This window comes from Echinops telfairi, unplaced genomic scaffold (genome assembly GCF_000313985.2).
Source record: "Echinops telfairi isolate 266 unplaced genomic scaffold, ASM31398v2 ScPeMD7_7;HRSCAF=31, whole genome shotgun sequence".
In the NCBI taxonomy this organism is placed as follows: Eukaryota; Metazoa; Chordata; class Mammalia; order Afrosoricida; family Tenrecidae; genus Echinops; species Echinops telfairi.
Genome location: NW_022103904.1, coordinates 10,808,117 through 10,821,565, shown reverse-complemented (window position 1 = coordinate 10,821,565; position 13,449 = coordinate 10,808,117). Strand labels below are relative to the sequence as shown.

Sequence of the window (13,449 nt, the reverse complement as noted above, 5' to 3'; positions counted from 1 at the left end):
TTTTCTTCATAACAATTTTTTTCTATTTTCATTTTATTTCAGAGCATCGTGGGCCACCAAAAATTACCTTAGGGACCACATGCAGCCCGTGGGCCGCCACTCCTGCTCTAGCTAATATGTTCACTAACCCAATAAGTCAGGGGGTGGCGGGGGTGTGCATAACTGTTTGAACTTCTAGTAAGAAATCTTGGTGAAACCTGACCACTACAAAGAACTTCAGTTTAAGTACTCATATTGCTTTACAAAGACAAAGCAATTAAAACAGCCACTTAGGTGGCCCCCTGGAATCTCTCCCATTAGTGTAGAGGATGCCTGCTAGTTTTTCAAGACAGGCCCCCATTCTCTGGCACAGTATCCAATCAGCGTATGATATTTGGTTGAATTCATTCTGTTTGTCTGACGGAGGACTTGGGGCCAGCTTTCAGTGTGAACACTCCCTGATCACTGGGTGGAATGAAGATCTGCTGTTAATTACCAGACAGCTTTCTCTCTTCCTGATAGCTGTCACCACCATTTCCTTTTCAATCAAGTATCCACTTCTTGCTTCACACTGATCCTTGAAGAATTGAAAATGTTACAAGGAAAATGTGTTCACACCTGGGTTCCATAGGTACTCTTTTCCCCAGGAACCCTCACCCGTCTTCTCCCATGCTTTGTCCCGCAGCTCTTAGTTCGGTCTTGGTTCATTTGAAGGTCGAAGGTTTGGATTCAAGGAATGAATCAGTTCGTTGTATTACAGTCTATTGCCAGCAATGTTTCACTATTTGAGTCCCAACTGTTTGACCTTAACCTAAAGTTATTTTGAATCTCTGAATTTGCGTCGCCTGAAATCCAAGCAGCTGGTTGGAGAATATCATGGCCACTCAGAGGACTGAAGCGGGCCTTCACAGAACGGTGTTCACCTTTTTCTTCTTCTTCCTCCTCTTCTTCCTTCTCTCAGAGAGCCAAGGGAGTTTGTGGAGAAGTCTGAGTGCATCGAGTGCCATCCTGAATGTCTGCCGCAGCTCATGAACATAACCTGCACGGGACGCGTAAGGAGCCCATTTATGATTGCCTTCACTCACGCTTCCCAGGGAACCGCTTTCCTAGCAAGAGAACCATGACAGCGACCTAAAGCCACCCAAGGACACCACTTCTTAGAGCAGATACGGTGTAATTCTGCAGCCATGAGCAAGTAACTGTGTTGCCCATCACATAGCCCCCAGGCGACATTTTCACCATACAGAGACCACGTGGTGCTATTGGGCTATAGTTGGATTGCCAGCCACAGGATCAATGGTTCAAACCCACCAACCACCCCACGAGAGAAAGATGAGGCTGTCTGCTCCCATAAGGACTGACAACCTAGGAAACCTAACCGATTGTTATGTGTCAGAATCGACTCGATGGTAGTGAGTATCTAGTCACCACAAACATGAAAGGCCACAGTAAATGTTGACTTCTTCGGATTTTATCTCTAGAAGTCACGTTGTTAGCGGCCGTCCTGTTGACCCCTGCCTCACAGTGACCCCATCCATGCACAGCGGGATCAGACCATTGTGGCCCATGTGGTTTTCATTGGTTAATTTTCAGAAAGAGATCACAAGGCCTTTCTTCCTAGTCCATCTTGCTCTGGCAGCTCTGCTGAAACCCGTGCAGCACCATAGCAACACACAAGCTACAAGTCGTAGCACTTGCTCTGTTGCAGACGTCTGTCTATTGCTTCATCTTCTTGATAAACCATTATCAACTTTTTGTGTAACATTAGTATAAAATAGTAGAAGAATTTTGAAAGAACTCTTGATTCATAGTTTCACATGATCAATAATTGCCTTTTCAGAATGTGAAATTCAGACTCTCATCCCAAAGTCATAATGCTGTTAACTCAATATCTATAAGAGCTTTGACAGGATTTGAGCTTCAGCAGTTATCTCGAATCCTACTAATTGAATGTTATCAGAAGTCTCTCAGAATGAGACAGAGATGTAGAGTCCATGGTGTGAGGTATAGAGCACCAACATGGCTGGTTACAAAGTAGAACGCTGATTTGTTCCTTTAAATGTTCACCCTTGGCATTAACCAGAGCTGTGGTCTGAGTCTCCGCTGTTCTGGCTCTGGGTATGCTCAGCCTTTGAGTGGACCAAATGGAGACATTAGAGAATGTAGACAACTGAAAATTCCTTCCTTGAATATTTGATTTCAGTGCCTTTGTGAAGGGGGGGGCACACCCTGAGAGGACCCAGTGCTTTCCCTTCTGTAAGTGTTACAAAAACAGTCCAAGTCTTACAAACGGAGCCAAATGTATCAGAGGACACCATTAAGAATGCACCCACCCTGTACTCACACTGGCCACTGTCTTGCCATTAGAGAAACACAGAATGTGCCTGAACAGCCTGCCTTCCCTCCACAGCTCCTTTATCTTCAGAGACGACCTGCGACAGAGCGCGTCTGGCCAGTAAACACATAAATAGACACGAAGCTTAGTCCCTATTGTGTTAAGAAGGAATGGTATTCATGATGCATGAAGCAAAATTTCATTTCCTTTTTTTTTTTCTATTTTTACATATTACATACATTTGAAGTCAGGAGACATTTCTTTACTAAACTCTTAACAGTACTCATATTAGACAAGAGCAAGCATCACAGATTTGATTTCTCCTTTGGGAAATTCTGTATTGCTTGTACTTTGTTTTCCTAGTTAGCGTGTTTTGGGTTAAAAAAAAGTAACTCCCACTTTGAAAGAGATAGGAACACTCCTAAATGCGTGTCTGTGTTGACACAGGGGCCTGACAACTGCATAAAGTGTGCCCACTACATCGATGGGCCCCATTGTGTCAAGACCTGCCCAGCAGGAATCCTGGGAGAAAACAATACGTTGGTCTGGAAGTATGCAGATGCCAATCACGTGTGTCACCTGTGCCACACAAACTGCACTTTCGGGTGAGTACAGAGCTAGCCCTGAGAAAAGAGAATGCAAAGTAACAAGTGGTTTCCATTCTTGCAAATTCATAGATTGAAAATGTCTCAGATTTCCCTGCAACAAATGGCACAGGCTTGTATTTGAGCCTTTTCCCTTCCCTGCTGTGACATCGGTATGTGGCAGCAGCAGTGACATGATCCTGGGTAGATAACAGTGCAGGTAGGAATGTTTCGGTGTCCCGCATAACGTTTGTCCTATCAGACATAGTCCAATAAGGAAGAAGCAGCTCACATTGGACTGAGAGCTTAGGTGCTGCCAGCTACCACCCGGGCCTCTTTTCAGAGGCGTTTACCTTTCTCTTCAGAAGACTCGTATTTCCAAGGGAATTTGTTGTTGTTGTTTAGCAGTTAATAAAACTAGCGTTTCCTATTCTTTGACTTAAAGACATTTAGCTAATTGATCGCTAAGTTGTCACTAAGTGAATTAAAACAAGGTTGAATAGAGTTATCACAAGAGCTCTAAATGTATCCACGTTATTTATTGGAATGAAAAATTTGGCAGTCAAACTGCGCTATTGCCAGCAATAGAAGAGAAGTTGAGTTGACATACGTAATCTTTCATGTGTCCTGCATCTCCTCTCAGTGTCTTCAGCCTTCTTTGTAACTGTTACTCTTTCTTTATCTGGATCCAACTCTTTCTAGCTTTGTGGTCTTGGACAAATATAATATGTAATTTGGTTTAAGACTAGAATTAAGTATAGCCGTAGGACTACAGTGATAACTCTTCATGTTCCTAGAAGGAAAGGCCATTTGAGTACACTCATGGAAGAGTTTAAGCCCGGAAGCAGGTCATCTAGAGTTTGGATGGACCGGTGTGTGACTTGCGTTGTTCCCCCTTCCTGGATCTCAGCTAATGGGCCAATAGAAAGGCTCCGTGATTCTTCACATGGATCAACAGTGTTATAAATATTTATATAATCTCCCTGCCTCCTAGCCTTCTCATCTGTATTTGAAAATAGCCATTGACCCTCTAGTTGTACGTATCTTTTTTGCTTTTGTTTTTAATACCATACTCCCGGGTGACAAACTGTAATCTTCTGGGATAAATAGTTCCTTCATTTAAAGGTGGCTTGAGGAGATAATTTCAACTGAAGGTTTGAAAAGCAACCGAGGGCCGTAGTCTAGGGAAATCCTTCAGTGTCAGCAGGTCTATCTAGTACGTCCAGATTATTTAAGAATTTGCATTTCTGTTCCATAGCTTCTCCTTGTTTAATCAGTGTTAAACTACTGTGTTTCTTATGAGAGCATCCTGATAAATAGTGGAAGCCAGACACCATTTGGTTCTTCTGGTCTTACGGTGGAAGAAGCTGTGGTGCCTGTAGGCAATTAGTCCTTATACTCCAGTTCCTCCTCTGATTCATAGGTGGATTCGAACTGCTGACCTTGCAGTTAGCAGCCCAGTGTGTAACCACTATAACCTTATCATCAGTATCCTTCTGACTAGCCTCTGCTTCATTCCCTCACTGTTACATGATTCCTTAAAGTCCAAGCTTGGTCCTAAACCTGCAGTAATTCTACAATGATCCCAATAACTGTTTCTAGTCTTGGCTTCTATTCCCCCATTCTTATTGACATTGCAGAGTCGGCTGTGAGTCAACGATGCCTGTATCAAAAGTATTATATTAAAATTTTCAATAATGCAGGTCAGAAGCTGTCTACTTTGTTTAATGCACAGAGTCGACATGCAAAAAGAATTGCTGGGTATATGAACAAAGGAATAAATGCATAATAGATAAATAATCACCACGCCACCACTGAGATACATTGTGGATTTAATGATACTTTGTGATTTTAATGATTTGAGAGTAATTTAGCATATATTACTTTATGATTTTATTTTATAAACCTCCAAGGGAAAAATCTGATGAAGTGGAATGAGTAAAATGTGTATTTTTTCTGTTTCACTCCCGCAGCTGTGCTGGGCCAGGTCTCGAAGGCTGTCCAACAAATGAGTACGTGTTACAACCTCACGGACACGGTCAGAAATGCTCAGGCTCTAGCCCTGCTGAGTTCTTAGTCCTCCTCTGAGACCATTTCCTCCTCCTGGCCAACATTGGGGCGGGGGTGTTTGTGGTGGGCGGGAGGGCAGGAGGGGGAGGGTCCTGCTTCATAGGAGCCAGTGCTCAGTGCGCAGCCACTTCTTATCAGACAGAAGGTACAGAGGTTGTCTGAATGAGTATAAACGTTTTGCAGCATCTTTCTCTTCTTCTAACTTACCTTTTATTCCCACTATCCCAATTGGTTCTGTCAAAAACCTAGGTTTTATCAGACTCTGTTCCGTTAAACAAAAACCCAGGCTAGGGGTACTCTCCTCTCGTGACTTGCTACCCCCAGCAAGGCCCTGCGCTTCCTTCCGCATTTCCATTGTGATCATTAATGGACGGGTCACTTTTTGAAGGGCTGAATTGGGAAAGCAGAACGGCCTGTTACTACTCAGGAGGCCAGAGCAGTACCATCAATTCACCATGTCCAGCAGGGAATCAGGACAATGGCACACAAGACACTCGGGTGTCATTGCTGACGTCCTCTAAGACTCTCAGACTTATAGGCATCTCTGCCATTTCTAGTACTGCCCGTGAAATCCCTTCCCTCAACAGCCCACGTCAACTAAGTCCACTCATCTGCTCCAGGATGGGCCATGATTTAAGGACCCCCAGTTAAATAAACTAAAGGAAATCAGACAGGTTCTCAAGAGATACGTTCCTCCTTTCTTCGTCGGTCGCTGCCTCTTCGAAAACACCATCTTCGCAGTGCACTGAGTAGCTTAGGAACGAGGGTTTGGTTCACATGTCAACCTTGAAAGCTGGCCAGAGCCATTCTTTGTTATACTTTCTTTCTCTGGTTTGTTTTCCCCACTTCCCTACTCTTTCACGTAGGTCCCTAGCCTCACCTTTGCCCTCTTTCTCAATGAACACCTACTCTCTTCTTACTCCTTATGTGCTCCAGGGTTCCCTTCCAAATAGTAAGACACATTAACTCAAGCCGCATTCATTAGGGACTTAGTCTAATCCATCTGATGACTTTTGCACTCCATAAGAAGAAAGTGTTGCAAACTACCATTTTAATTAAGTACACTTGGCCCACTTAAGGGAAATCTGTGAGGCTGTTGGCACATTTTTTATGTGCAAATGATGTTGCTAATGAATCTCTGATAATCATTAACATCTCAACCTGAAAATATTAATTCATTTTCCAGCCAACAGCCCAGGTGTGATAGATCGTTGAGAATGGTAGGTCTGGAAAATATTCCAAGTGGAGAATCCATTCATGCAGATGCCCCCTTTCCAGTGAATTAGAAAACTCGTGTTTTGAGGTTTTGCTTTTTCTGCTGTTAGATCTGGCCGCCCTGGAGAAGGGGTGCGTTAAGTGCTTTCACATCACACATCTGCGATGACGATGCCTTTTCTGTCTAAGCCCTATCCCTTTCATGCCCTTCCGAGCTCATTCATAAAGTGCTGGAGTAGCTCGGAGTTCCATCTTGCAAGCCAAGAACCCAGCAGAATGGAAAGGGTCACCTCCCCCAGCTTGCCTTGTGCACCCCAAATACCTCACATGTACGGAGTGCTGTTCCGGTGAACATGCTCTGGGGATGCACAAAACACAAGTTCATATAAAAGTCTTAGGGGGGTTATTTTTTGAATCAAGTATTTTCTTAAGAGTTTCTTTTTAATGGTTACCGTCACATGGAGCGGTCTAGATGCTACCTCCATTTTCTATAATACTAGGAGCAGGAAGCAAGAATGCGTCTCCCCCTTTTGAGAACCCTCTGTCCCTGTCTTTCTCTTCTCACTTCAGAACCGGTACAGGGTCACACTTTCTGAGATAATTCTAAATGTTTCAAAATGTGCAGGAAAGGTGTAAAAAGCCAATGCTATGAAGGTAGTCCATAAACCTTACCCTCCCTTCTCTCCCCACCTCCTCCCAGGCGCAAGATCCCATCCATCGCCACTGGAATTGTGGGTGGCCTCCTCTTACTGGTGGTGATTGCCCTCGGTATTGGCCTCTTCCTGCGCAGGCGCCGCATCATCCGGAAGCGCACGCTGCGCCGACTGCTGCAGGAAAGAGAGGCAAGTCGCCCCCAAGGCCATGGGTCCCCTGCCTACAACCTTTTGCAACCCTTAGTACTCCAGCATAGGGACCATGAACGATCGCTGATTTTAACGCTTCTCTTTTCTACATGCAGTTATCTTATTATGCAGGATTCATTGTGATGAAAAATCAAAAAGAATCTCTGAATGGCCGGTCATAAGTGATTCCATGCCTTTGGGCACACCTATCCAATGAGATGACAATGTTTCTAGGGTAGACTATATACAATGGTGATCAGTTATTTAGAGACAAAACTGTTTAAAATATGGCATCTATGAGGAGGGGTTCTAAAAGTCTGTGGGGACATCCCATTAGTGTTTAGTTCCCTGTGTCCAGGAACGATTTGAAGCCCTCTCATGTGTGTGCACATAACCATAGGAGGAGGGCATGGGTCTGTATGTGTTATGTTCTTGGGAAGGCACCGTGCTTGAAGTCATAAAAGATCTTACGTGTGTGGAAATGGCCATGGGCCGCACAAATGGCTGTTCCTTTTTTGAGCTATTTGTGAGTGGTTTTATCCTTGGCACTATGATTCAATATTCACTCAAACCGGCCTTTTGCCAACTTCTTGGCATCCGGCGCTGCATTTGAAGCAATAGTCCCTGGGAGGAGAGAACCACAGAGACTCGTAAACACACCGGTGCTTTTGTGTTACAAGGCCCCACGAGCCACCCAGATAGCCATCATTAAAATGCTCCTCACCAAAATCTTCAGTCCAGCTATATGGCTTGGAAAGTGACACAGAAATGGCATTTGTTTAAAAATGCCTGTGTCCAGTGTCTGCGTGTTTCCCGCGTAAGCTTTCTAAAATGCTTCAGAGAGGGGATCTGCTTTCCCTTGAGTGAGCATGGTACACTTCTTATTCTAAAGCATGGCCACCTGCTTTGGGTTCTATGGCTCTGTGTGTGTGTATTGTTGTTCTGAACTTATCTGATACCCCGTACTCTGCCAGCTCCTAAAAACCATCACAGATTTTCTCATCCCCGTCCACAGCTTGTGGAGCCTCTGACCCCCAGTGGAGAAGCGCCCAACCAAGCTCTTCTGAGGATCTTAAAGGAAACTGAATTCAAGAAGACCAAAGTGCTGGGCTCTGGAGCATTCGGCACCGTGTATAAGGTAGGGTCCCTGGGCGACGGCCCATCTGGAAGCCGTGGGTGCACAGGCCCTCCACGCCCCTCACCTGGCATGAGGGCGAACCTGGACACACCCCAGGTCTGCTGTATCGTGTCTGCATTTTCTGTTACTGGGTGCTTGGGAAATCCAAAGTTCAAAATCCACAGTTTTGAGAAGAAGTCTTTTATAACCGAAGTGACAAATAACATAGTCTCATGGAACACATACACAATAGAAAAAAATGTTTACATTTTTGTAATCATCGAATTTACCTTTCAGAAGGATATGTGACCCAGCCTCATGAAGGTAACAGACTGATGGAGGCCTGGTTTTAGAGCCACTGGTTATAGTATCAACATACTAATGCTCTCTCACATCAAAAATTTCTCTTCATTCCACCCCCATCCTTAGTTTCTCTTTGCATAAAGTTTGATTTCATCTGAAGAGTATAGCCTACAGTGGGGCACTGGAACAATCCAGAGGGCCTTCAAAAGCAGATGCCTACACTTTGTTCTGGGTAATGGTCTATCGTACAAATGGTTTTCATTGCCAGTAGGGAGTTGAGTGATTTTTTTTCTTTCTTTCTTTTGTTTTTTTCTGAAATGGGGGCATTAGGTCAAATAAGTTTGAGAACTTATGAATTCTAAAATCTGATCTAGCATCTTAGTATTCTGGACCAAATAATCCATACTAATTTTAACGTTGGCATAAGCTTGGGGGATTTATCTAAGTGACATGCGTACTCTGATTCTCAGAGTTGAAAGCGATCAAGCTGCAGAGAAGTCCTGAGTCCGAGGCCTTCAATGTTGGTGTGCAGAATTGTGGCCACAACATCCCTCTTCCTTTAGAACCGTGTTGCTAATCAAGTCCATTCAGCTCACAAGCCAGCCTACCACACGCTCTGAAGACTGCCACCCAATGTTGTCCTTTCTTTTTCACACAGGGACTCTGGATCCCAGAAGGAGAGAAAGTTAAAATTCCTGTAGCTATCAAGGAATTAAGAGAGGCGACGTCTCCCAAAGCCAACAAGGAAATTCTTGATGTGAGTTTCTGTTTTCTTCAATCTCTTTAATACCTGCAATCTCTTTAATACCTGGGCGACAGAAGACAGTTCAGAAAGATGGGCAGCATTTTGTTCTGTTTTAGATTTCTTTTATCGGCATGTTCTACATGTTCACTTTTTGTGTCTCTTTTCCTTGTAGCTATAATTGGTAATAACCGGTTTGGTTTCTGGTTTTGTTACAAGTGATGTAATGTCTTTAAGTTCTACTCTTATAGAAAAGATTACCCTCTTTCATTCCATTATATTCCCAAATGGATGGACACTCAACAATTGCAGGCATCCTCTAGTTACCTAAGTCTGGACTGGGCAGCTTTACATACTTTATTGGAGGGCATGCTAATAATGAGCCTATGAGATAGACTGAACATCTATTAGATGGAGAGACGGCACCATAGAGAGATGTGCTCAGCTGTACATGGTCGGTGTCAAATTCAAGCCCACCATTATTTCAGACACCAAACTTATGTTCATTTTGTTTTACCAAGTTCTCTTACCATCATCTTATTCCTAAACACCCTAGACTTTTTGAGTTACACTTTGCAGAGGTGTCTAAGATAAGTAGGGGCAAAGTTTTCTCTCAGATATGTGCAGTCAACTCAACAGCAGAGAGTCTGGTTTTTGTCTCATGGTCTCATATCTAACCTATAGAATGAAAATATAGTAAGCAATTCAGGCATGGGTCTTAATTTAATATGTTCAGACGCGATGAAATTCCCAGTGACAAAACCCTCTACACTTTTCAATTTAATTAATTTTCCCTGGGCAGTCATCCATGCTCTCTATTATCATGGATAAAGTCTTCGTAAAGACACTTTGGTGTATTTCAAATTGAAAGATAATGTATTAGTACAATGCATTAGAAAATTTCACGCACCAATGATATACTTATCAAGCAAAATTATCTCTTGTTTTACTGGTTTATAAAGTCATGTCAAGTCCTATTAGCCTAACATCTCCTCCTGTTAATAGCACCACCAGAAGTAAACGTGGTTTATGTTATTTCATTTACAACCTCTAGCTCCCTTACTTGGACTTCTCAAAAGAAAATCTTTGTGCAGAATTTCTTGTATCATTTCACATTTTATCTATTCAAGATGTTTGAGTAAATGCAACAAAATTATGTTGCAATGCAAGTTGACAGTATTCATAATGGAGAGTAAAGGGACCGGTGACATTCTCAGAGAATACCAACAGTTTGCGAGTAGAATCATTTGTACTGAAAAGGGCCCCTTAGGGTCTGTTGATTGAGAGGGTTGGGGGAGGTAGTTGCAGGATGAGGATGGAGCTAAAAGAAAGATAATGGCTTACTCTCTGTCAGGTGGGTATCACGATGTGGCATGGGGGCAGCATTGGGCCTCCTCTGAATTCACAAAGGAAGAAGGAAGATTAAGAGTAACAGCCCAAGACCAATTCCTGTGAGGTGGACATCAGACCTGTCCCCACCAGCCAACCTTGTTAGCAATTCTGACACAACTCTCTGTGCCGTAACGCTCTCTATTTTTCTACTGAGTGCTAAAAGGTGTTGTATTGGCTGCATAAAACTCACAAGTCATCATCACAGGGCTTTACTAGGGAAGTAAGAGGTTCTAATTCAAGCTTAATCATCGTTGATCAAGACAGTCTTTTCACCGTTCTCTGGCCCTCCGACTCTTGGTGTGTCCTTGGCCTGCTCAAACACGGGTTAAAAAGCTCTTTCACTCTGCCAGTATGTTCTCAGCCGTCGCCCACTCCACTAGCAAGTCTCTTGCTTGAAGAGTGTACCAGTAATCTGATTATAGCCCCTGGTTCACATTGCTATCAGTGGCTTGCCGTTGTTGTTGTTGTTGTTGAAGTGTCACTGAGTTGGTCCGGACTCATTGTGGCCCTAGGCACAAGAGAACCCAACACCAAGCATTCCTGGGCCATCCTCCCAATTTTCTTCCCTTTGAGCCCATGCACGCAGCTGCTGTGTCAGTCCATCTTGTCGAAGGTCTTCCTCTTTTCCCTGCCCCTCCCCTTGACCAAGCTTAATCTCCTTCTCCCGGGCACTTGCTGTTGTTAGCTTCTATGAAGTCTCCCCAAGGCTTGGCAGTCCCATGCACAATGCTGGTGACCCAGACTGTCTATTGTTTTGTCCTGGCTGCTGAAGAATCGCATGGAACGCTGAATACTACTGCGCCTTCCCTGTGAGTGACCAAAATCAAGACTGCTGTGCTCCTTGGGGTTTGTATAGGCTGGTTTTCAGAAGTAGGTCACCAAACTTATTTTTTCAGTTGTCATAATTCGGAAACCCCATTGAAATGGGTTTAGCATCATAGCCACACAAAAGCCTCCATTGACAGACAACGGGGGGCTACGCGTGCGTTTCATTATCTGGGAATTAAACCCAGGCCTCCTGCATGGAAGGTGAAAACGCTACCACGGAACCTGCCATGCCTGTGTTCGTGGCTCAGTCCCTGTTTGCACAGTGGATAAGCACCCTGCTGCTGCGTTGGCAGTTCCATCCCGCCCACCAGCTCTGCATGTGGAACACATGAATATCTGCTCCCAGGAAGAGAACTGCCTAGGGAGCCCTAGGAAGCACGTGGGGTCCACTCTATCACAGGGGCCATTATGAGTGGATCCTGACAACAGCCGTTAACAGTGCACACACACACACACAGAGACACACAGTTTTTCTTTAATCTGGCCAGACACCTACTCTTCATCCTGAAAGTTAAAAATAAGCCTCTTTTTGAAAAGTTTGCCAACTAATGGACCCCTTCTCCCCAAGTCATGAAATAGGGGTTTCGAGCCAGAGGAAGGAACAAATGCCACTTCAGCAGCCAAGACCAAACAATGGACATTCCAGGTCACCAGCACTTCAGTGACACTCCTGCCACGTGACTCGGGGCACAGCCACCCATTTCGGAATACGAGCTCTGCCTGCCAGTGGGCCCCGCCTGGCCGGGTCGGGTAATTCAGAAGATTGTTGTGGAATTCCAAACATACTTGGTGTGGGTCACTGTGTACCTTGAAGATTTCCAAGATAAACAGCCAACAACAAAGCTCACTTGAATTTCTGGGCACACCGAAAGGGCCACACAACTAAACAGCCTTCCCTTTGTGCCCTGGGCGGTGGGGAGGAAGCGATGACCCACTTCTGTTGGGTCTATGAGATTTTAATGAGGAGCTGGCAAGGCACCCTGCTCTGTGTGGCTGACACCCACACCCCATGCTCTGCTCCTTGGTGTCCCCCCTTCCCCACCCGCCTGTTTCAGGTCAGCTCCTGGCTGTTCTACTACAGATGGGCTTGCTCCAACTGCTCAGGATTGCAGATTCTTCTCCCCTCGAAAATGAACACAATATGTATCCAAATCTCAACCAGATCTTGAGAAAACAGGACCAGGCGGAGGAGGTCTTTGGTGTTATGGTTGTCCGGCTTCCCAGACTTGGGGAAGAGAAGTGATTTGTGTTTTTCTGGCAATCCCGTAGCCTATTAATTTTTCCATAGACTTTCCAGTTTAAATATAGGGAAGGCAAAACGGAAAGCGAAGCCAAAACAAATTTATGTATGTGCTGGGCATGTGGGTCATAAAGCTTGAAGTTTTCTCGTCACCCGGTAACCAGAGCCCTTCACACATCACATGTCTGCGTTCCCCATGGTCTGCGTGTGGGGACACACCGAGCCGGAGAGCAGGCATGCTGTGGGCGGGCAGCGGGGAGGAGCCAGGCACCAGCCTGGGAGGTGGCCCCATTTCTGACAGAGAAATGGCATGGCATGGCCTCGCAGATGCATCATTCACGTGGCTGGGCCTCAGCTTCCTCCTCGGGCAAATGGCATACGGCCACTCGCACTTGCCATCTCTAGTTTATCCCACATCCACTCTTTTCCAAGATGAAGGCGTGCGATTCTGTGTGTGCATACGCACATATTACATCTCTAGTCTGTTCATCCCTCCTCTTGGGGACATGTCCTCACGCTGGTTGGCCCGCACCTCACTCTGCGGGCCAGATATAGGCCATGAAGGGGCCTTCCCAGAAGGTTCCCACTGACGTCTGATACTGCTTGAGGCTTCCATGCAGACAGAGCCTAGGAAGGCTCTCCTGAGGACACGGTTTTTTTTTAACAGTTTTATTGGCACAGAATTCACATGACATCCAATTCAGTAGTTCAGTCTCATCGAGATGTCTAATCATCACCACAGTCCGTGTTAGAACATTTTCTTCATTCGTGTATGCATTAACTGCCTCCCCGTTTCCTCCCA

The 13,449-nt window shown here is 44.9% G+C and overlaps 1 protein-coding gene across 1 annotated transcript in view; it reads left to right on the top strand.

Annotated features, from left to right (window-relative positions):
* The window catches only part of EGFR (epidermal growth factor receptor), a 213,125-nt gene that overhangs the window by 164,619 nt on the left and 35,057 nt on the right, over positions 1–13,449 (top strand). The window contains exons 13-18 of the mRNA XM_013005999.2: positions 941–1,031; positions 2,762–2,919; positions 4,872–4,910; positions 6,884–7,025; positions 8,041–8,163; positions 9,104–9,202. Of these exons, the coding sequence (XP_012861453.2) occupies positions 941–1,031; positions 2,762–2,919; positions 4,872–4,910; positions 6,884–7,025; positions 8,041–8,163; positions 9,104–9,202 (652 nt within the window). The remainder of the gene's footprint in view (positions 1–940; positions 1,032–2,761; positions 2,920–4,871; positions 4,911–6,883; positions 7,026–8,040; positions 8,164–9,103; positions 9,203–13,449) is intronic.